This window comes from Helicoverpa zea, chromosome 10, assembly GCF_022581195.2.
Source record: "Helicoverpa zea isolate HzStark_Cry1AcR chromosome 10, ilHelZeax1.1, whole genome shotgun sequence".
NCBI lineage: Eukaryota > Metazoa > Arthropoda > Insecta > Lepidoptera > Noctuidae > Helicoverpa > Helicoverpa zea.
Genome location: NC_061461.1, coordinates 10339373 through 10363316, shown reverse-complemented (window position 1 = coordinate 10363316; position 23944 = coordinate 10339373). Strand labels below are relative to the sequence as shown.

Genomic DNA, 23944 nt, shown 5'->3' with positions numbered 1-23944 from the left:
TCGATGGTCATGAGGCACGCGGTTTTTACCATGCAATTCGCGTCATTTCGTCTGATTGATTCGTTGGCACGCTTTACAAGTTCCATGTTTAAATTTTGTTTTTAATTACTTCATCAAAAAACGTTTTGTATGGTTGTTATGCAAAGTTTGGCTGTACTTTTTGAGTTGTGTTGGCTTTTGGTACAGAAGTGCCGTGAATAAAAAGTACATCAATCAACGCGGTGCTATGGACTGAATATAAAAGTTCGTAAGATAAATATAACTACGAAATGTGGCGCCAGAATATCTATAAAGGTTTATAGATAAATTAAATATCAACCTCAGAATATATTAAAACAAACAGAGATATAGAAATATATTATTACACAACATGGCATTCCGAGACACCGCTACACGACTTTAATAACGTTCTGGCCTAATTTAAACGCAAAGCTCTGATTAATGTCGTCACGAAATCCATATATTTTCCCCATACATCATGTTAACGGTAACACACGCTGATGCACCGAATATACCAAGTTTGACCTTTTTGTCATGACATTTAGATGCGTTGTTGCGTACGAAATGTCAATTCCGTGCTCAGATAAATGCGCACGGACTTATTAACTAACGAACGCATTTTAAAAAACAATTTGTTCGGATCCTTGAGATAATAGTAGATAGAAACGATTGGGCTTTCAGAAATGTCAGTTGTTTTTATCGGTAAACTATTGTTGAGCTGCATACGGTTTTTCGAATCTCCTTTCGAAATTCCAAATAAGTTATGGTTATTTGGCAGTACGGTACTCGCGGATTTGTTACGCAGAATTAAATCAAGTCATGTTAATTTCAGTGCTGGTTTCTCAGCAATTTTTTGTGCCGTTACTTAGTTTCGTAGCTAAAGTGTGTGAATTCACTTCCATACAGCTCGAAGTATGAATCGTTAACAACGGTAGACTAGTGTAACGCTAGATGTCGCTAGCCGCCATTAAGTCAGCTGTCAAGCCCGCCACGCCAAGCCGCTACGTCACTTCCTACCGCGCAAGCCTTGCCGCCAAATTTCAAGAGGTGGGAGGTGAAGTAGCCGCCAGCCAGCCATATAAAAGCCAGAAGAGTTGATTGTGTGATCGCATTTGATTTGTATAATTGTAAGGGGAAACTCTGCCCAAATAAAACCACGTTAATCAAGTCATTTGTATTTATTTTATATCCGTGTCTTTATACTCAGAAGTGGTATTGGAAAAACCTACGATGAAACGACGCTCTGCTACACTCAAACGTCGACGGTCTCCTTGCCGAGAGGACGAAGATTCTGCGTCAGTAAGCCAGTTGTCCGAAAGTTCAAACGACGAAGGTCGATGCACACCGCCTGCAAGGAAACTATTGAAGAATCTCCTAGCACAAGAAGTGGAAAAAGCATTCAACGATCTGGAACACGAAGTGCCTATTCGTCGGAAAGAACACCGCGCCGCATCGTTAATTCCAGAATTTGATCCTGAAAACGAAGAATGCACAGTTACCGCCTGGATAAAAAAAATTGAACAATTAGGTCAAATACACGGCTGGGATGATAAAACCAAGTCATTTCACCTTCAAGACAAGCTAAGAGGACAGGCAAGAAAGTGGTACAATCGTTTAGATGAGTATGATTTCTCTTGGGAGCAGTGGAAAGAGATGCTTCTTCGTGCGTTCCCTAAACACCGAGACTACGCTCATGTTCTCGAAGAAATGCTTAACAGAAGAAAACTACCATCTGAAAGTATGACAAAATACTACCAAGAAAAAGTTGCTTTGTGCTTCAGAAGCAAATTGTCGGATATTGCTACGGTGTCCTGCATCATACGAGGTCTGCCCTTAGCGTTGCAATCGAATGCAAGAGCATTCCAATGCGAACGACCTGACGAGTTGTATGAGAATTTTTTGTCTGCGCTCGATGACTACAGAGTTCCTGCACCAGATATAAGAGGAGGGTACAAGGACATGTCTCGCTCCGCAGAAAAGAAACCTGCCGCGAACCCTGACACTGACCCCTGTCCACGATGCAAGAAAACTGGACATTTACTTCGCAACTGTCCATTGCCTGACCAACGCAGCTGCTATAAATGTGGAGCTCAAGGTCACATTGCTCCACGTTGCCCTTCAAATCTCAAAAATGGAGCAACTCCGACAACTGACAGTGTGAAAGAAATAAAGCTGCTTCAAAGCTACAACGATATTTACAAGAAGACTGCAAATATCAACGGTGCTTTTGTGAAATCATATATCGATACGGGCAGTCAAGTAAATGTGCTTACGAAGGAGGTAGCTACTCTTCTAGGTCTCGAAATTAAACCTGTCTCCGTATCCTTGAAGGGATTCTCCGGCGGTTGCATCAATAGTAACGGTGAAGTCGAGTTCGAGCTTGAAATTGACGAACTGCACATGATCTGTAATGCATACGTAACTGACATCGACATGAGTGGCATAAATCTTTTGATCGGGCAACCAGTTATAAACAGTGAAGGTGTGTCATTAGTTGTACGCGAAGGCAAAGCTACGCTTCGGAAGGAACTCGGTTTAATTTCCAATCTAGATGCTACTGAAGCTGTTAGCAGATTTCGTGTCGTCACTGCTGCAAGTGAATGCCTACCGCCAGGTGTCTCCATTATCAAGGTTCATATTATTGGCAATGCGGCCAGTGACCACGTGTTAACACCTGCAAAGCACTTCGAGTTCCAAGGAGTATCCTTCTCTCTACCGGCAACGCTACTACGTGGACATGAAGGCTACCTCAAAGTCATCAACAGCGGAGCCAAGGACATCGCATGGAAGAAAGGAACCGTTCTACTCCGCGCTGAGAGCTGCCAAGAACCATGCACAAATAATCAGGTCAGTCAACATGCCAATACTTGTACTATGCCATTTGCCAAGTGTGTTTTTCAATTGAGTGCCTCATGTGTCGATAATAATGCCATAGGTGGAGTAGACTTAGACAAGATCAGGGTAGGCCCGATAAGCAAATCTGATCATAATCAATTGATCGATTTACTATCTCAATACAGTGAATGTTTTGCTAGCTGTACAAAGGAGTTAGGATGTACGGATTTAGTTCAAATGCGGATAAGATTATCTAAAAATGAACCAGTACACCGCAAGCCTTATAGATTAGCTCATCACGAACAGGAGACTGTTAGAATCAAACTTAATGAACTATTAGAAGCGGGCATTATAAAGGAATCCGAATCAGAATATGCTTCTCCCATTGTTTTAGTTAAAAAGAAGAACGGGGATAGTCGTCTATGTGTCGATTACCGAGCATTAAATGCGTTGACTATCCGCGACAGATATCCATTACCTAATATTGATGAACAAATTTCGAAATTGTCGGGCATGAACTACTTCACCAGTCTTGATTTAGCTCAGGGGTACCATCAAGTCAGCATCCATCCCGAAGATACACATAAAACAGCCTTTGTCACGCCGTTAGGTCATTACGAATATAATAGGGTCCCTTTCGGTCTCGCAAATGCTCCCTCAGTTTTCATGCGTTTAATAAACAAAGTCGTAGATAGTTTACACAAAGAAAATCATTTAAATAGAAATAGCTCCGATAAGGTCACTAAACAATCGTCAGAAGTTCTAGCATTCCTTGATGATCTTTTACTTCCATCAGTCGACGTTCAAGCAGGTCTGGACTTACTAGATAAAGTTCTTGAAAAATTACAAACACAGAATTTAAAATTAAATATGAGCAAATGTTCGTTTTTACAAAATAGAATTTCTTATTTAGGGTATGAAATATCATGTAATGGCATTCAACCGGGTGAATTTAAGTTGGAGGCAGTATCTAAATTTCCCGTTCCGAATAATGTACACGAAGTGCGTCAGTTTATTGGATTATGTAGTTATTTTAGGAAGTTCATTCATAATTTTGCTATAATAGCTCGTCCGCTCACCGAACTAACAAAAAAGAAACAAATGTGGGTATGGGGCGAATCACAAAGATCCAGTTTTGAGAATTTAAAAAATAAATTATGTGATAAGCCGGTGTTAGCAATTTACGATCCTAGTTTACCAACAGAAATTCACACGGATGCATGCAAATCGGGTATTGCAGGCATACTTTTACAAAATCAGATTGACGGTAGTTTGCGCCCTGTCATGTATTTTAGTCGCGTTACTAGTCGGGAAGAGAGTGTGTATCACAGTTATGAGCTCGAGACTCTTGCGGTGGTAGAATCGTTGCGAAGGTTTCGTATATATGTGCTAGGCAAAAATGTTCGTATAGTGACGGATTGTACTGCAGTTCGCGATACAATGACGAAACGAGATCTCATTCCACGCATTGCTCGCTGGTGGCTATTAATTCAAGACTATGATATTTCTATTGACTATAGGCCGGGTGAGCGTATGAAGCATATAGACGCCTTAAGCAGGAATCCGATAGATGCCGTTAATGTGTACCGTTTAGAAGTAAACGATTGGTTTAGTACAGTGCAATGCCAGGATGAGAAGTCTAAACGTATTATTGATTTGTTGAAAGGTGGGTGCACCGATAGTGATATAGTGAATAACTATGTAATTGTTGAAAATAGGCTGTATCGTAAAACTCTTCACGGTAACCGATTAGTTGTGCCAAATTTTGCGCGATGGAAAATATTACAAATGCATCACGATGATATTGGCCATGTAGGATTGAAACGGTGCTCCGAACTTATAAAAAATGATTTTTGGTTTCCCAAAATGACCCGATTCATACGTAAATATGTGACTTCCTGTTTACATTGTGCATACGGTAAAGGAGAATACGGTAGGAAGGAGGGTAAATTACACCCAATTCCTAAACCTACTGAACCGATGAAGATGGTACATATCGATCACTTGGGCCCCTTTAGCAAAACTAAGAAAGGGTATCAATACATGCTAGTATTGACAGATGCTTTTTCTAAATTCGTTATTTCTGAGCCTACACGTACCGTCAATTCTATAGAGACAATTCGAGCTTTAAAACGCATATTTAGTTTATTTGGTTTCCCAGATCACTTAGTTTCTGATCATGGCAAGGCGTTTACGAGTAGATACTTCAAGAAATTTACAACAGAAAAACAATTCAGACACACTTTAACGACTATTGCATGTCCTAGGTCAAATGGTCAAGTAGAACGTACGAATCGCACTATTCTCGATGCGTTGAGGGCTACGGAACCTAGCGAGGCTTCTCATAATTGGGACAATAGTTTACCAAATATCATATGGGGCATTAATAACACCGTTAATGATACGACAGGGTATAAGCCGTACGATTTAATGTTTGCTCGGGCAGGTAGGTCAGTATGTGATGTCTCCATCCCAGGTCGGCCCTCTGAGCCAGTGCAAGCTAGACGTAATAGGGCTTCCAATCGAATTAAAATAGCTAGTAACAGAATGAAACGTAACTTTGACAAGAGGCGTAAAAACAGTAGGGTTTACAAAAAAGGTGATTACGTACTTTGGCGCCAAGCGCCGACTACTAGCGGTAACAAGATTAATTCTAAATTAGATGACTTATATTCTGGTCCATATGTCATAATTAATGTTTTAGGAAATGACCGATATAAATTGAGAAGTATAAAAGGTCTTAGGGGATACAAGAAGTTTACAAGCTTAGTTTCTGCTGACTCCCTACGACCCTATCATAGTGTTGCTTCTATGTCCGATAGTGCCAGTAGTGTGGATGAACAATTGGAGACCGAAGATCTTTTGGATCTTCTTGAGAGCTAGGCCGAAGTTCATCCCCCCCCCCTAATTCAACTCGTTCTGAACTCGCTTGTAATAATTTGTGTTGTTCCCATTGCGGGAGCAATTGTTACAGGATGGCCGAATGTAACGCTAGATGTCGCTAGCCGCCATTAAGTCAGCTGTCAAGCCCGCCACGCCAAGCCGCTACGTCACTTCCTACCGCGCAAGCCTTGCCGCCAAATTTCAAGAGGTGGGAGGTGAAGTAGCCGCCAGCCAGCCATATAAAAGCCAGAAGAGTTGATTGTGTGATCGCATTTGATTTGTATAATTGTAAGGGGAAACTCTGCCCAAATAAAACCACGTTAATCAAGTCATTTGTATTTATTTTATATCCGTGTCTTTATACTAGTGAGGTCTTATAAAATGATTCAATGTGTATTAGTCGGTTGTACCTAATCATTTAATTGAGTCCAGGTTTACGTCTTTTAAAAACGGTTCAAATCATTTTATGTTGCACCCTCAAAACTCCGAAACTACTAATCCGACATGAAAAAATATTTCACTATATATACTATATATTTCACAGGTACGGGAAGTTGTTTCCATTTCCATGGGACGTGGATGAAACCGTGGGAAATTAATGAACACAGAACTTACTCATCTGTCTATCTTGTCAAGATCTAATGGTACGTTTGTCTTGTTGCAGGGCAAGTCAGTGATCCGTCCGATAGCGTTCAAGCCGCTGGGGGGGCGGCTGTCGGCGGGAGGTGAGAGGTATGGCTCTACTCCAGTGCTGGCCAGCAGACCACCTTCTCATCTGACGCTGTATGGCAGTGAGTATTGTGATGTTAACTATCCTGTGACTGTGACTATACTATGACTTACGATAATGGCTCAGATTGCTATCGACAAATCGGTGTGTGGTTTCACCCTTAGAGGCTGCCACTCATCAATTACTCCACCAAGTGATGATGTAAAACCTAAAATCCTACGTTGGTTTCCTACCACACATGATACCGAACAGAGTTCGTTATCTTAACTTTATCATAAAGACCTAAAAGACTCTGAAGAGTGTAAAGCCCGTGCAGCTATGTTTACGTAATCCACTCGTGTATTAACTTATGTTACCTTCAAAACCTAACAAGTGATTAATATGTTTCCTATTATTTCCAGGCTCATCAGACGTTCGGGAAGGGCGATGGTGCGGGTCTCCTCAGCCCGCGTCATTATCCGCTCTGCCGCCCGCCACGCCATCCGCTCCGCTCCATCAGAGGCATCACTCCGCTATTGTGTGAGTAGGCTTAACAAACCCTAAAAAACACATGTATATGGTTGAGGGAAAGAAGTCGAATTCCATAAGTTATGTAAATACCTACGTTTTATCGGAGTTTTTAGAAGAAACGGGGAGAACGTATTTTGATTGGACTTACATACCTACATAAGGAGGGTTGCACCATGTATCATTATCATGGTTATAATAACTCTACGAAAGTAACGAAGGCTTCAAGATTTCTTTGGAATTGAATCTAAAACTTTTAGAAGCATTTCGAGGTTTGTGGAATCCTTTCGATAAATCAGTAAAGATGGCAGTTAGGACAATCATTTTGGACGACATTTTACGCAAACTGAATAGCTTTTAAAACTCTAGTCATTCTCCTACTTCAGTTTTACATATCATACAAGATCCTCTTTTTTTGCAATCCTACAAGCCAATACTAAGCTAGCTAGGAACAATACACGTTTATCACCAAGTCATTATCTGGTGATGGCATAATGCCTGAAATCGGCTCCATCGTTTCCGCTAATCTCTCCGCTCCGCTAAACCAATGACATCATTCTATTGTGAATTGTACATTTGTACTGGTAAAATTATGGTCCACTTGTAATTGCTGGATTTAGGCACTAGATTTGGTATTTGATAGTATTCAAAAGCATTGATGGATTTAAGTACTGTATATTATAATGAAACTTACGATGAATATATGTACAAAGGCAGTGCGATACACTTAAGTGCATAAATTATGAGTTACCCACAGTTAGTGAAATTGAACAATTCTGACGTAAATATCAGTATTGATCGAGTGTAAAGAAGTGATGATGACTTAATATAAAACTAGCCGTTTTCTCGCGGTTTCACCCTCGTCCTGCGGGAACTAAACTGCCCGTACCGAGATAAAATATAACACTTTTACTTATATAAAAAAAAAATATATTAAAAGTGTTATATTTTATCTCGGTACGGGCAGTTTAGTTCCCGCAGGACGAGGGTGAAACCGCGAGAAAACGGCTAGTTTTATATTAAGTCATCATCACTTCTTTACACTCGATCAATACTGATATTTACGTCAGAATTGTTCAATTTCACTAACTGTGGGTAACTCATAATTTATGCACTTAAGTGTATCGCACTGCCTTTGTACATATATTCATCGTAAGTTTCATTATAATATACAGTACTTAAATCCATCAATGCTTTTGAATACTATCAAATACCAAATCTAGTGCCTAAATCCAGCAATTACAAGTGGACCATAATTTTACCAGTACAAATGTACAATTCACAATAGAATGATGTCATTGGTTTAGCGGAGCGGAGAGATTAGCGGAAACGATGGAGCCGATTTCAGGCATTATGCCATCATTTCAGGCATAAAGCCAGACCAACGTATAATTTAATAAACAGTTAATAAATACACGTTACGCATTCGGGTTTTAAGAAAGTTTTTATAGGTAGCTATTTTGTACAGTAAAAGTTATCCGTGCATAGCTGAAGAGCATAGCAGGTTTCAGGTATAAACTTATATGCGTTTTCCTTTTAGAAAATACTTTCATAAATAATCCTACAGTAACAATAAAAATAAACAATACAAATAGGCAGGATATTTTAAAGATTGTTTATTCTTTACCATGAAAGTATTAGATTTTTACCTGTTTTCTTACACATAATCTTTTGCTTATAAGAAAAACCAACATACCAACACAACAATTACTAACATACATATTCACCTTTCTTCAACCATCTTCTTTAATAACATTCAACAAAGCAAACACAGCATCGTAATACAGTATTTACTCTTTACTCAGCAATTATTTCATAGCGCGCAGCATTTTAGCGGCCCGGCGCACGCGCTGCTGACATTCGTGCGTCGAACATAGTAGTGGCTAGCCGGTCCGCGTACGCAACGAACACTGTTTATTTATCGGTGATTTTATACGTTTACATTGATATAATGGTGAAGTGTGTTCAAAAGTGAGAGTTCCACGTGATATGTTTAGGTGAGTTTGAGGGTAGATCGAAAAGATTCTTGTATGCTAGTGGGGATAATTGGGCTTTGATTGCGTGTAGTTCTGAGACTTTGTATCTGTGTTATGCAAATTAAATAACACAGCGTTTTAGTTGTGTCAGTACTTCTACAATGTTCCCAAGTTAATGTTAGTTTATGCTTTACTTAAACTATTCCAATATCCAGGTTAGTATCAGAACTGACAGCTCAAGGTTCAACTAACGAGACTGATAATAACTCGGATGTCCTTTTTATGCAACCCAGTGTATGTAAAAGGTACATCAGAATGAAGTATTATCCATTTGTGTCCATATATCACCACAATGTACCTATGTTAAATTACAGAGCAAATTCCGTCTCAACTCTTTGAAAAAAACTTAAGTAAGGCATTTTGTATAGAATTTTATGACTACCTTAATAGCAACAGTGGCCAGCCCGGATCTCAGTTTTCAAATAAAAACAAGCACAATATTTCCTAGCTACCATATCTATTCCTATTTTTTATCTAACCATAGTCACGGTACAGTGTTTCTCAATGACTGTACAGTCAGCTTCAAAAGTCATTGAACAAATCTAAATTTTGAAAACAGCTAAACACCGAGAGTTTTCATACACTTTTTAAATACAAAAGTTTAGAATGTAAGTAAATGTTGGTATTTGTGTTGTTAAGAAGTTACGACCCTTCACGTTGTTAGACGCTTTTGAAAATGTTGATATGTTCAGCAACTTTTGATGATGAATGTACTAACAAGCGGCACTTCTTTTTAACAAAAAATAATAAAACATTGTACAAGTCTCAATTGAAATATTTCTGTACCAAGTAATGAATTGTGAACGTTATTATGAAATTCAGACCGATTTCTTTAACGTCTGCCTGTCTCTATTCGATAGATGAGTTAATTATGTATTTCGTAGTGAAATGTTGTTTTTGTTATAAAAGTCAAATTAAAAACAAACGCATTCCAATAAACAAATGTCACTTTTATTAGTTTTGTTTTCTTATTTATGAATTCCTTGGTATTGAAAGATTCCTAAAGATTTTAAAACAATGACTGAAAAATGCATTTAGTTCTTTCATAATGGTTTTGCAGAAATACTAATCATCAATAATATGCAAATAACCTCTATTATTATTGTAAAGTTCTTGACAAAAAATGCACGGGGCGTCAAATACTAACTAACTGACTTAACAATGGCAAAGATATTTGACGAGATCAGTGTATAGGTTGGACCTGTATGCTTAAGGTCATTCCATCTCAATGAAGGCCTTTACAAATAATCATAAGCTATATGTCATATTTAAACATAGTTATCTTTCTGTCATCATCACTATTAAATAATATTTAATGATGATTGTCAGTAGTCACGCCAATATCCGCCAAATACATACATATTGTTACGTGGACATGTCTAAGATTGATGGCGATTATTTTGATGATTTTTTTTTACGATATTTGAAAAAAATAATATTAAGATGGGCGTGAATAAATGACATAAGGTTTATAGGTGAATTTGTTGTCTTTGTCTTGATAAGAACCTTGTTCGAATTTATAGCTTCACAACATAAACAGGACTTTTATATCCATTAAGTCCAGCCAAATATACTTATTATTATTTTTTATATCGGAGATTTTTTACATTGTATGGTATGGGAACTTGAAACCAATTACGATATTATTTATTTAGACCACTATAAATAAACGCGTGAAACCCTTATTTTAAAATTAAAATGCATTGTTAAAAACAAAACTAAGTTGCAAACACTTCCCTTTGCAAACCATCACCAAAGTAGGTTACAAACTATACGTAGGTACAGCTGCATTCAGTACCAATGAATGAATAGCTCAATGGGCTACACTCAAGCATTGTTAATGCCTAAAGTACTAACGTTCGATAGAAGTGAGAGTCTTTTGTTATTTAGTAGTTTTAATAGTTGATTTATTTCGTTACCTATAGTGGTATTGTATGCGATACAACGTGCGGCTACTATTGAGAGTAATTTGCAAAAATAATTTTTAAGGGTGATGGTAAAATGCTTTAATATAAAGTGATTGAAAAAGTTGTGTGAATTACTTAGTTATTTAGAGTAATTTATTTATTTTTTATAGTGTGAAAGAAAAATCTAAGTATACCTACTCACATTGAATGAACTCAAGTGGTCAAGATCATTCCTTCTTTCGACTTCTTCATACAAAAGTATGTCATGCATCTTGATGTTTTAAAAATACGTTATAAAAACAATAAACCTTACTCATATAATTTGATAATAAAACATAGCTACAACATATAATAATAATTAGCAATCGTTCTGCTATTTCCTTCGTGTTATCAGTGGTGATTGAATTTCCTTTACAGTCATCTGTTTTGAGATAACAGAAATAGGACATGCATTGGTGCATAACGCGTCATTTCAATCAGAATTGTAGTGATTTAAATAACTACCGATTCTAATCATGTAGGTCCACTCTTGTTCCAACATTGATAGGTAACTTGAATATGAATCTAGCAAACTATTTAAAGATTTCTTATTTAGTTTTTATGCATTGAAAGATAAGTCGACGACCTAAGAGAATTTAACTCTCCCCATTTCCCTCATAGTGAACTTAAATGGTGAGGGTGCAATGCTTTGGTCGGCCCAAATTTTTATATGGTTTATGCTTACCTCTAGTATGAACATAAAACTGTATAATATATTTATATTTTACCAAGTTTACGAGCTAAACAGACGCCTATATTTTATACCTCTTTTCCCCACACACTCGTAGCTTTGGCAATAAGTATATATGTAGTTACGTTGCAGTAACACCATCATGCCTATCTGTAAGTCTTACAAGAGGCGTGACAAATGGTTAACGTAACCCTCGTAACAGTTAGTTAATCTGTTACACTAGATAATTGTAAGATAGGTTATAATTTCCTTATCTACTTGTTGTGTTTTGCCTCGGAGTTTGTTCCACTACCTACTTCTTCTTCCCAGAAAACACATATTAAGTGGTGAACGGCAGGCGTTTTGGGGGCTGTCTTTTGTAAAGACCTTCAAGAAGTGCTGATTTTCAGCCTTCTTTGAATAAATGACTTTTTATCTTTTTCTGTCTTCTTCCTCCTGCTCTGTTCAATCTTGTAAGACCTGTCTTTATAATCAATTCAATTGCTTTTGCTATTTTATTTAACGTAAGTATACTTCAGTCACAATTGAAATATTATGAAATAGTTTATATTTTTCCTATGTTGAAAGATACATAACAGTTTTCAATAACTCAATCGCCATTTTTTTTTCTTTTATTAATGTTTCTAGAACGTTAACAACACTCGTGATATCTTCAGTCTTACAAGAGGCGTGACAAATGGTTAACGTAACCCTCGTAACAGTTAGTTAATCTGTTACACTGGATAATTACTTACCGGCTAATTATGTTTTGTTAAGCTATGTGCAGATGATACCGTTAGTTTGTCAAGAATCCAAGTCTTTTCATGTTTATGTCATTGATTGGTTGTGTGTGAATAGAATTGATCATATGACAGAAAAATGTGTATAAATACTGAATCATATTTTAGGAACTATTGTAAGTATATCTCGTGAACTTTTTATTTTGTTAATTAGCATGATGTCTGTGTTATTCACTTTTAGTTCGTAGTAACGTCGTATTTTCAAAGACTTCGTCTAATACGTTATTGATTCTAACTGATAATAAATTAATTTCAAGTCAACGAACCACACCGTTACAAACATCTTAATACCATTCATAATATTGAAAGATCGATGCCACTTAAAAAATCAATTACATTTGAAGTGACAAACTAACAGGATTATGTAAGCCACCTTTAGTGTTCCTAATAGCGAGTTTCCGTGGTTACCTCAGAAACCTCAGATTTTCCCGATAATGAAGATTGAGATCTGTTATGAAACGCTAATTGTTGGACTGAAGCATGCTATTATTGTGGCCATCTGATGAGCTGGCTATTTGTTGACCTTCAAACCTTTGTGTTACATGGTTTTCTATAATGAATGATTGTGTAATAGGCCTTCGTTGTGAATGAAATTATTATTAAGGAAGGGAGGAAATAGGACAATAGTTCTGCGGTCACTGTTGTAAAGTTGCAAAAATATTGTAACTTCTATTTGTGAGGAAAATAGCTACTAAAATTTGTAACACAAAAACATTGAGCTGAAAAATTCACCTGTTTCCATTTCCCGCTTTCTCTTTTTATTGAACAAGACATCGAATTTCAAACGATTCTGCATTTCTATAAATAAAACAAAAACTAAAAACATTATATAATATTATTTCATTCATCAATTTAACTAGTTACATCACAAGTCTTTATCTCGAACTCAATTAATTCCATTCACAAACGAACCAATAAAAACAAACGAACTTCGGTTCAGTGCTTCAGGCATGACCTTGTATTGTCGGCATAACCTCTGTAACGTCTGTACCGATTTAGATGAAGCCTCATAATCGATGCTGATTCGTTATTGACCTAGATATGGATTTTTTTATGTTGCTATAGAGCTCTTGAGCTGCTCAGTCTTTGAAACCATTTGAGTTTGAACTTTCCTAACCTAAACTTTTTAATGCAGTTTAATATTATATTCAATGTGACAGCAACAATGACTTGTCTCTGAGAAATAAATGTTATATCAGCTAGCTAGATTAGTCACTTAGTCAGTCATATTGTATGTCATTCTGTGCTTGTTGATGTGACTCGCTTCTCACGTCACTTTAAGGATCAGGCAACCATCAATTACGAACACAACTGGATAATATAGCTAACTTCACACGCTACTTGTTAAGGTTAAAATTATACTGTAACAATAAGAATTTATAGATATTTTTTGCAAATAAATTAAGGATACGTTTAGATGACAAGCGCATATCGCGTGTTTTGATAAGGTGCGTTTACAACTACATAAGTACATTTTATAACACCTAACGCGCGTTAGCATGTGTACAGCCTGAATAAAATGTTGTGCGCTTGTCATCTGAACGTAGCCTATATACTCACTGGGAAAAATGATTTCAGTCTTTCTCATTCATAACCTGATTACACTACGATAGTCCACATTTCAGGTAGTAACTGTTAAGGTAATCTGTGTTTCAGTAAGATAAGAACGACCCCACATATCATAAAGCACTTAAAATTTCAATAAAATAAAACCCGTGAAAAACCTCATTATACACCTACAAAACAAATTCTAACAACCTTGATGATCCCCTAACAATAGGCCTACGGAGATGTAGCCAGGAACCACGGTCCGACACACACAAACTCATTTGCATGTACAACATTAATTGTTTACGTCTGTGTGCGTGTTTCGCAAAACTTGCTGGTTTTTGCCGCCGTAAGGAAATGTGAGGAATTGAGGAAGGGTCTGCTGAATTGTCGGATGTGGAGGTTGGATGTTGGTTTTCCTGATAGGAACTCCATATTGGTGACTTTGTAATATCGCAAAGGAGTTGAAAGTATGTATGTACAATGTACATATATGCATTAAGGAATGTTGATAAGTTTGTCGGGGAAAACCTTACAGCCCTGTTTATCGACGATTTGGGTATTTAAGAAATAACTAAGAATTAAGTCATTAATTATCAGAAACATATCTACCTGGAATACTGATTGCGGGTGACACATCATTAACAAATTTTCTCAAAAAGGAAGTGCTTTGTATTTTGGCTGATATCAAAATTCTAAAAACTGTGTCTGTTTAACTGAAACATTCGATTTAACAGTCACGTTTTAGTTTTAACAATGTCTTTATTTTCACGACATTTCGTGACAAGAATACGATTGTGACACATCCAAAATTTTGTGTAGGTTTTCCCCGAATTAAGGATTTTTGTGTAATTGTTGTAATTTACTTAAGTGCAAATATTTATAAACTACCCTAGAGAGTTAAAAAGACTTAAATGCTACCTCTTCTAATTATTATGCTATCGTCAGTATTATCGACTAAAACATTTTTAAACGTAAACCAACACTGGGTACCTACTATTGTATGATGAAACCGGGTTTTGCAGTCAAGAATTTGATCCACCGGTTCCTATTTTCATTAAAATGGTTTCAATACTCGTGTCCACATTAGAGGTTCTTTACTCTACACTAGCTGTTCTCAGGTTTCGTCTCCATCTCTAATCAAATTTCGGTTTACGGATTCACTAATATTTGTTATTGCAGTTTCATCAAAATCTGTTTTTGAACAAAAAAATAAAATAAAATAACACACCTATTGTAATATTCAAGAGATTTCCTGTTTACAATCGAAAGCTTTATTTTTACAGCTTCCCATATTACGCTTTCCCATATAACATATAAAATATAGGCCATAACTTTCTTCGTGCACTTTCCTCTAGTGTCTAACACCACAGTGCGGTATATTCACTTAATTTAATAGATCGTCATTACCGATTGTATCCGCTATCTACATTTGTACAAGTAGCTTCGGGAACAATAACATGTTTTAAGAGAAAACTAAGGAAATTGAAGTGATGTTAAGAATATCATTAAGTTTCAATATCTAAGATATTCTCAGGTATATATGTATAAAATCAAATCTTGTAAGATCATTGTCTAAACTAAATGATCACTTCAATTATGTTCTTTTGCTATCATTTTAGTATGAACTTCTGTCATCGTGTCATAGGCAATTGAAATTGTAGATATGAAATCATATTTATTTTTTCTATCTGATACTAAATGTCTCACAGTTGTCAACAAGTCAATTCAATGCATCTTTTTCTTTCAGTAATGTTTCTGTCTCTCAAAACAATCACTATAATTGCTCAGTTTACGTACAACACTCGCTGACCGTAACGTGCCACTTTCAAATGTTTTTTGTAACACTAAATTATACATAATTGTCATTAATTCACACATTAGGGCCTTTTAGAGCAGAAATCTACATTTTAAATTGTTATTTATAAATCATGATGTTTCTGAAAGACCCTTAAAGTACACTTTCACTTAGAGGTCAGATCAGAAGTGGTACTTGAAAATGAATAACACACGTCTATAAACATTTAACCTGGTAAGGTTTATTTCTTACAAAGGATTTAGCAGAAGCCAACTTTGAATAGCAAATACAATATCGATAATTAATTATAAGATCACGATTACACTTTAAGGGTCTTTCAGAAACATCATGATTAATAGAAGATAAAAATTTTGTAAGACTTTCAAAGAACATGTTTGAAGATCTTTCTAACTTAGCTATAGTAAGACTCAATAAACAGTTACTCATTGATCGTTAAAAATATCCTTCATAAAATTCAAGTGCTCATAAACCGTTTAACAACGGAGATGGATAATGGACAAATCCACAAAGGTGTGCTAGTATTTATATACAATATTCCATACAGTAAAACGATGTACCTAATACTTCATCGTCACTTAAGCGAATTATTGTAAAAAAAAAACCTTCAATCATTCAATACAAAATCAACATTTGATGAATAAACATCAAGCAACGAATTGCTGTATAAACAATAAACAGATTAAGTTTTTTTTTATGTCTCATGGTACGTATGTATATGTATACCTATTTATTTTGTGTTGATGTCACAAACAATATTCGACCACTTCCTATGCAAACACATATCGGTAAATGCGGATCTGTGTTTCTCAAATTGCATTGCAAATAATAAGAATCTAATCTCATTATTTGGTCAATATTTTAATTGGCAATCTAGACACACGGCAGTGTGTCCGCCAAGTTCCAGCAAAAAAAGCGACACACCGGCGCCGGCGTGGGTTATATTACACGAACCATTTCGGCCCAAATTCGACCCCTCTATAACTCAAAATCTATTTTATTTACACATTTCAAATTTCTAGTATCTGTTGAGACCCCCTCACTTATCTAAAATACAAAATTTCATTAATATACCTATTGTAGGTCTTGAGATATTGACGTCAGAAAATCGCTATTTTTACTATACACTCACTGACTGACTCACTGATTCACTGACTCACTCATCAAAAACCTAGACCACTTCCAATGGTCGTATTGACTTGAAATTTGGCATGGAGGTAGGTCTTTATGTCAAGGTAAAGGGAAAAATCTGAAAACGGCCAAGTGTGAGTCGGTTTCAAAATAATGAAGGTGTAAAATACCCAGTGTAAATTTATACCCCTAAGGAACTAAAACGAACTATATTTATCTATATTTATATAATATATCTTCGAATGGTCGTACCGATCTGAAATACGTTACAAAGGTTTGTATTTAGTCAAAGTAAAAATCTGAAAACGGCCAAGTGTGAGTCACTTTCGAAAATAACGAATGTGTAACTTTGATCCACGAACATAATATATGATAACATGTCATGTCAGTCAGTTGGTAAATCTAGTCCATTTAGTTAATCTAGTTCATTTCTTTGTAAGAAGCATAGTGCATATTCAAAAATCTGAAAGATAGTATAAATGAGACATTTCCTTAACTAACTTAATCATAAGAAAAAAATAAAATAAACAACCTTACAAAAATAAATGAAATCCCACCCAAAACAAAAATGTGAAAGGCTGCCAAGTTCGATAATATGGAAATCTTTCGCCTATAAAAGAAGTGAGATCTGAATAAGTACCAAGTTCCATACACATACCTCAGTTAAAAATAGTTACTTTTTAATAATGTTACTTGGCAAGTTTTAATAGAAAATTAAATACTTGATTCATTGCGTTTAGTAGGTTTATAAGAAGGTGTGTGAAAACTTGCCAAGTAACATCATTAAAAAGTAACTATTTTTAACTGAGGTATGTGTATGGAACTTGGTACTTATTCAGATCTCACTTCTTTTATAGGCGAAAGATTTCCATATTATCGAACTTGGCAGCCTTTCACATTTTTGTTTTGGGTGGTTTGGCATACTCACTTCAGTATTTAGTACGTAAGACGGATATGAATAATACGAGATTATTTTGAAAAGCTACCAGTCACGATCTTATTAAAAACATGTATATGGGATACCAATGTAGCTAGGTTAGGGTTACAACGAAAGATGCAAAGGATTGTGTGAAAGATGATATGGCTGAAAATAATGTTAGTTGTGTGATAGAGGAGCGTGAATGAAGAAGACATGCTACGAGATCCCAATGAAATTGGGCAGAAGGATGATATACTGAACGGTTTACGCTGTTCTCGAAGACAAAGGGCTAAAGATAGGGCATGTATAGGATTCTAAAAAACTTCTTTTCGCTGAAAAAGGAAGACTCATATTAGAATACCAGTATTAACATGCTACATCACCTGATCACCTTACACCGTTCACGAACGCCACAACTGACACTGGCGCTTCATACAAATTAACAGACGCACAATAGATCCATATGCCACGGTAACGCTCCGCCGGTGAAGCAAGACAAGCCACGGACCGCGACTTGCCTTTCTTATGAATAACTTTATTGCACTTGTGTCGGGTAAAGGTGTTTGTTTGAGTTAATCGCCCTTGGTAAGTGTTTTAGGATCTGGGTTGTTACAAGTGGTTGATGGTGATAAAAAGGGCGTAGACCGAAGTCATAGAGAGACTATGATAGAGATGAAAGACGCCTTAGACTAAAGACGAAATGAATTTAAAAACACCAATTAATAGCTAATATTTTATGTAGACCTACTAGAACAAAATTGAAAGCGGACAGTAAGCTCGTAATAACCGAATTCCTTATTAGTTTTGCATAATACCAAACACAACTTACCAATCAAGTAGAAAGTTATGTAATCTAAACAACCATCAAAAATAATAACAATACTCAATAATAATGACCGAAATGTTCAATCTTCGTTACGAATCCATTCATACAATCGTTTCTAACAAAATATTCCTTTACATAACACAAAGGGCTTGGAGAAAAGCCTCATTACGCATATCGAAGTAAACAATTGATAATTTATACTCCTTTAAGGCCCGCCGATAACATAAACATTATAGTTATCGGCACGGATATTGAGCTCTCGGCGGAAGAGTGGGGATCTCTTTGCGGACTGTAGGACATAAGGCCATAAACCAATAAATCGCTTCTGCGCAGGTGAAGGTCAGGGCTCAATATCCGTGCCGATAACTATACTTTTCTTAAAGCTGCATACCATGAATTTTCACTTACCTAAAAGGTTCAAAGAAAACAGTTGTTTTAGAGAACTTGGGCCATCACGATCCGTGCCTAACCGGCTAAATTATTTAACTAGGTATTCAGGTAAACTGGCAACGGAATATAAACAAAGTCATAAAGTAACCTGCAACCGTTCGATTGCAATTTCTGTTACGATCTCATTCAGATAAAGGTACAAAGTTAATACTTAGCGTACCCGCACACTACAAACTTTTAGTCGGCCGATAGTTTGTTTGGGCTCATAATTCTGTATGACGATTAATGGTAGTACGCACATAACAACGATCAGGTATGTGTCCGGTGTCAGACGGACTAACAACTTTGATTGAAGTCACGATTTTCTTTAAAAAAAAAAATTTCAACAGTCGGCCGACTGTTTAGTCTGCAGTGTGTCTTAAGGTACAAAGTTTAATACTTACACTTAAAACTCAAATTGTTGTAATCTCGTAAAATTATGAAGACATTTGAGAACTAACCGTTTTATCGATCCAATTGCGACATAGTCGTTAAATGATAAATGTGAGTTATGTGCTAATTGCGTCGCAGTCCGTAATTTATTGAATCTCGTATATGTATGTAAACCTATTTGAATTAGTTGCATAGGTATGTAATCAAATGTAGTGGTAGTGGTTGGCATATAAGTTCGTTTTCAATCCCACATAAGTATGTCAACTTACATAAAACTGTCTTGACCATCACAATCTATAGAAGATTAATCAGCCTTAGCATCAAAGTCTCAGAGAAATCTCTCACTGACCTTTGTCGCTCCAGTCTCATCCAACTCCATTATTACTACCACAGAACACATTTAATACAATATCAACCTTATTCCTTTCAGCACAAAGTCGAGTTCTGTCCTGAGTGGTGCGGACAAGGAGCCCGTGCCTGCACCCTCGCCCGCTGACTCCGGAGTAGCAGAACTGGAGAGAGATCAGCATGACTATGGGTAAGTTGGTGTCTTACATGTTATAATTAATAGAAGTAGATTATAACAGACCGTTTATCACAAAGAAAGCGATCAAAAGATAGCTTTTGTACATAATTTAAGATATATAACTTCTTGCCATTGTTTTTCGCATAGGAGCTTGAAAATTGAGCAGCAATCTTATTTCCGCCCTTATCCTAATTTTATTTGAGGTCGGTGTATTCTTCATCTATACTTATCTATCTGACACCGTCCCTGAAATGACTTCAATTCTAGCCATACCGTGCCTTAAGTAGTATTTTTCTGTCTAGACTTACTCAACATTCTTTAAGTCAGTTCAGATGAAAAGACGCTTGCAACTGTAGCAATAAGTTTCACTCTCGTAACAGTAAAGTCTTAATCAAAACAAACGCTAATATTAAAAACAGTTAGACTCAACAAGCCATAACCAGATGTACCAACCGTGTGATCGTCGTCATACATATCTATCTACCAGTTCATGTGATTCGTCTTCACATAGGAATAAATAGTTTTTCAACGAACTGAGACCTATCGAGCGTTCTATATAAATGTGTAACTATCTTGCCTTAAAATATATACGCAAATCCGCAAATCCGCCTTGAGCAAGAGTGGTGATTAATGTTCATTTCTTCTCTGTATGAGAAAATGTATGTGCCCTGCAGTGGGACAATATAAGGGCTGAAGATGATAATGGCAGTGTTTTTGGAAAAGCTCGTATACTCTTTATTAAAGATGAATTCAGATTTGTAGATGGAAATTCTGATTAAGTAGTAACCACAGACAAAACAATAGTCCATCACTGGTTTACCCAAAGCTCCACATAACAGAATTCTTGCGGCTATAAATATTCAGATCTCGCAGATTTTAGTAGGTTGGGTTAAGAGGTTTTACGGCTCGCCGCTATAAAATCGTATACGTTTGTACATCCCAGAGTATATTATACTTTCTAATACTATCACTGGGTCTATTTCTAGTTGTAAAAGTAACATATATGAGTTTATAAGTTTTCATGCACATTTATTGAGAAGCTTTCCGTTTTCCGCTTGTAGGTTCCGCCACATTTCGAGGGGCCTACTTTATGCACCCAAATAGATATTTCTTCAAATTTTGCTTTATGTACAACTTTTAACCTTTTGAACGCCAATGTCGGCTATAGCCGACATGAGCAAGCGTGCCCTGTGCGCCAACGACGGCTATACTCGACAAAAAACAGGTCGCAGAAAAATACAAAATAAACCTATTAAATCATTACTTTTATGTATTTTTTAGTAGATATTTAATTAAGATTTTCGGGCTTGGCGTACAGGGCATAGGAATACCGATATGGCGTGGCGGTGAAAAGGTTAATGATCAATACCATTGTTTTGAAAATATTCTTTCGCCTATTATTTGCATAGTTTAACAAAATTTAAAAAAAGCCCAAGACTTTAGGTATTTTTTTCAACATCCTCCTTTATTCTATTATTAACCAGAGATTCCACTTTACTAACAATTAGACCTTCTAATCCCAACATCCGTACTGGACTATTCGCAAACACTTGGTGTTACTATTCTAATATTCATTTTTTCTCAATTCCAGAACAACAGAACGCGTTCGAAGTCACGAGGTTCGGGTCCGAGCAGCTCGAGGCCTCATGATGCAGAGTTTCGGTCGCTCCCGGGACGAACGTGATGCGGAACTAGCGAGAGTCAGGAGAGACCGAGCTCTGCTGCGGCAGAGGCTTGAGGATACGGAGTGGAGTCTGTGCCAGAGAGCTGGAGAGATCGCCTTGTTGAAGACGCAGCTTAAAGATGCTCAGGTTGGTTGAAAACTTGTCCTGATTTATAAGATTGGATTACAAAGCTAACGAAAAGCTGCTTTGTAAAGAGAAGCACCTTCTCAAAAATACAACATTTGAATGAGAGAATATCTGTAGAATCCTTTACAGAAACACATATTCACAGGTTCATTTCTAAGGTTCATGTCTCCTCTAACGGTAACTAAATCTAACAGACTGAAGGATCCTCAAACTTTCTTACTTCACATCTGATCGAAGATCAGATCCGATCAACTAATAAAGATCTACGAATGGAAGATGGTATTTTCAAAACTCATATATAAAATGAAACTTTTGTATCTGTCTATCTACTACTCTGCTACTATGTACTTTTGTATCTGGTTTAGGTCTTTCCTATTATAGTAAATAATGAAGTTTATTAATAAAATCTTTCAATTCTTCCAGAATGAACAAACAGCGAAGGGACACGAGTACCTCACCCTGAAGGCCGACTGCCGCCAACTGAGAGAAGTTCTCGACAAGAAAGAAAAGGAAATCATGAGGCTCCGAGCAGAAACGGAAGAAAAGGAGAAGTCTATCAACCGACTTCAATCCGAAGTCGACCGACTTACCAACGACCTCATGGAAAGCGTTTCAGACCTGACTAAGACTAAGGAGACTAGCAAAAATGAAATTGAAAGACTAAAAACGGAACTCAAAGAGTTACGACAGGAACTTTCAGATATATCCCTTAGTGGGTACGAAGGTATTGAATGTGGGAGAACAATGAGAGGGATTTATGATGTATGCAAGACTAATGAATATCACTGGAATTCCAACGACAGTGCTCTCGAAGATGCCGAAGTTCAAAGACTGAATGGAGAATTGCCAGATTCTTGTTCCGAACCCTGTGCAGCCACCGCCATTGTCGACAGACTCAAATGCGAGCTCGAAGCTAAAGAAACGCAATTCAACAGCGAAAGGAGAAAATGGTCCGAAGAGAAAGACAAAGTACTAAGATACCAGAAACAGTTACAACTGAACTATGTCCAAATGTTTAAGAGATCTCGCACTTTAGAAGCCGAAGTGGACGGCCTCAGGCTAGAACTAGAATTATGCAACAAGAATATGAAAAACTTGAACAAACATGGCAAGACTATCGAGCTATAAACTTACCAAATTAAATAATTTAATATTTATATTTAAATGGCTATTTTTCTAATGTAAATATAAATTAAGACAGGCGAGATGGCTTGTTAGATACTAATATTAATAAACACGTGATTGAAGATGATGTAGTTAATCAAAGTATGGCAGATCATGGTTTTAGGTAATTAAACTGCGATGGATTCTTGCCTTGTAATGACAATATGAATACTGTAGTTGAGTTTATCAAAGTTATGTTAGATTATTGCCGTCATAATACTCAACTAGCAGATTAGGAAGGGGACGAATAGGATGTGAACCAAGTGTAGATTGAAGAAGAGATAATGTTAGTTGAACAAAATTAACTAGCAAATAATATTCACAATGATGGATTTAAAGCTCTCTTATATAATGTAGACCGAAATGAGACTTGTGAAACCCAAGGAATTGTGAAACCCAAATTTGTTCATAATTCTTGTGCTTGCAAGACATACAGGGTTTCTTTCTAAATATTTTTTTAAACGTGATTGGAGATCCAGATGGTATACGAAATAAGGTTTTTTCCATCCCATTTTGTCAAAATTTCTAAGAAATGAATATGAGATGAATGTTTTTGTAAGCCTCTATATGAGAAGATATTTGTAACAAAATAATGATTATATGGGTATGAAATAATTACAACAATAACGTCTTTCTTCTATAATCTTTATCACGTCTTTGACATAACAGCTCATTAAAGTGTTTTATCATCAAGTTAGCAGTTGGTTCACATCCCACGTCCATTGTACATTGTATTAGAGTTATGTTGATCGTACTTTTGTAACTTAGTAACTTAAGTTATTGTAATAAAACCTTTTTTGAAATAATTCTTTTTTTTTTTTGTTATCATTACATTATTGAAGCTTTTATTTATAATAATATTCTATTGTAAATCAATGTGAAAAGTAAGCCAGCCAGGTATAAATAGGATCAGTGACTTCTAGAATATTTTTCATGTCATAAAATCATACGGAAAAAATAATAGTAAATCAATG

The 23944-nt window shown here is 36.4% G+C and overlaps 2 protein-coding genes and 1 long non-coding RNA gene across 4 annotated transcripts in view; all 3 read left to right on the top strand.

Annotated features, from left to right (window-relative positions):
* Positions 1-23776, top strand: part of LOC124634075 (leucine zipper putative tumor suppressor 2 homolog) — an 88310-nt gene extending 64534 nt beyond the window's left edge. For both annotated transcript variants that reach the window (XM_047169485.1, XM_047169486.1), the window contains 5 exons: positions 6383-6509; positions 6850-6967; positions 19900-20007; positions 21587-21806; positions 22230-23776. In XM_047169485.1, coding sequence (XP_047025441.1) covers positions 6383-6509; positions 6850-6967; positions 19900-20007; positions 21587-21806; positions 22230-22934 — 1278 coding nt within the window. In that variant the 3' untranslated portion in view covers positions 22935-23776. The remainder of the gene's footprint in view (positions 1-6382; positions 6510-6849; positions 6968-19899; positions 20008-21586; positions 21807-22229) is intronic.
* Positions 947-5976, top strand: LOC124634074. Its single transcript, XM_047169484.1, has 2 exons — positions 947-2847; positions 5810-5976. Exons 1-2 carry the CDS (start codon positions 1231-1233, stop codon positions 5822-5824), a joined length of 1632 nt encoding a protein of 543 aa, XP_047025440.1. The 5' UTR covers positions 947-1230; the 3' UTR covers positions 5825-5976.
* LOC124634076 lies at positions 8830-9945 on the top strand. The gene is made up of 2 exons (XR_006984820.1): positions 8830-8952; positions 9306-9945. It is a non-coding gene; the product is annotated as an uncharacterized LOC124634076 (long non-coding RNA).
* Positions 23777-23944: the final 168 nt, after the last annotated feature.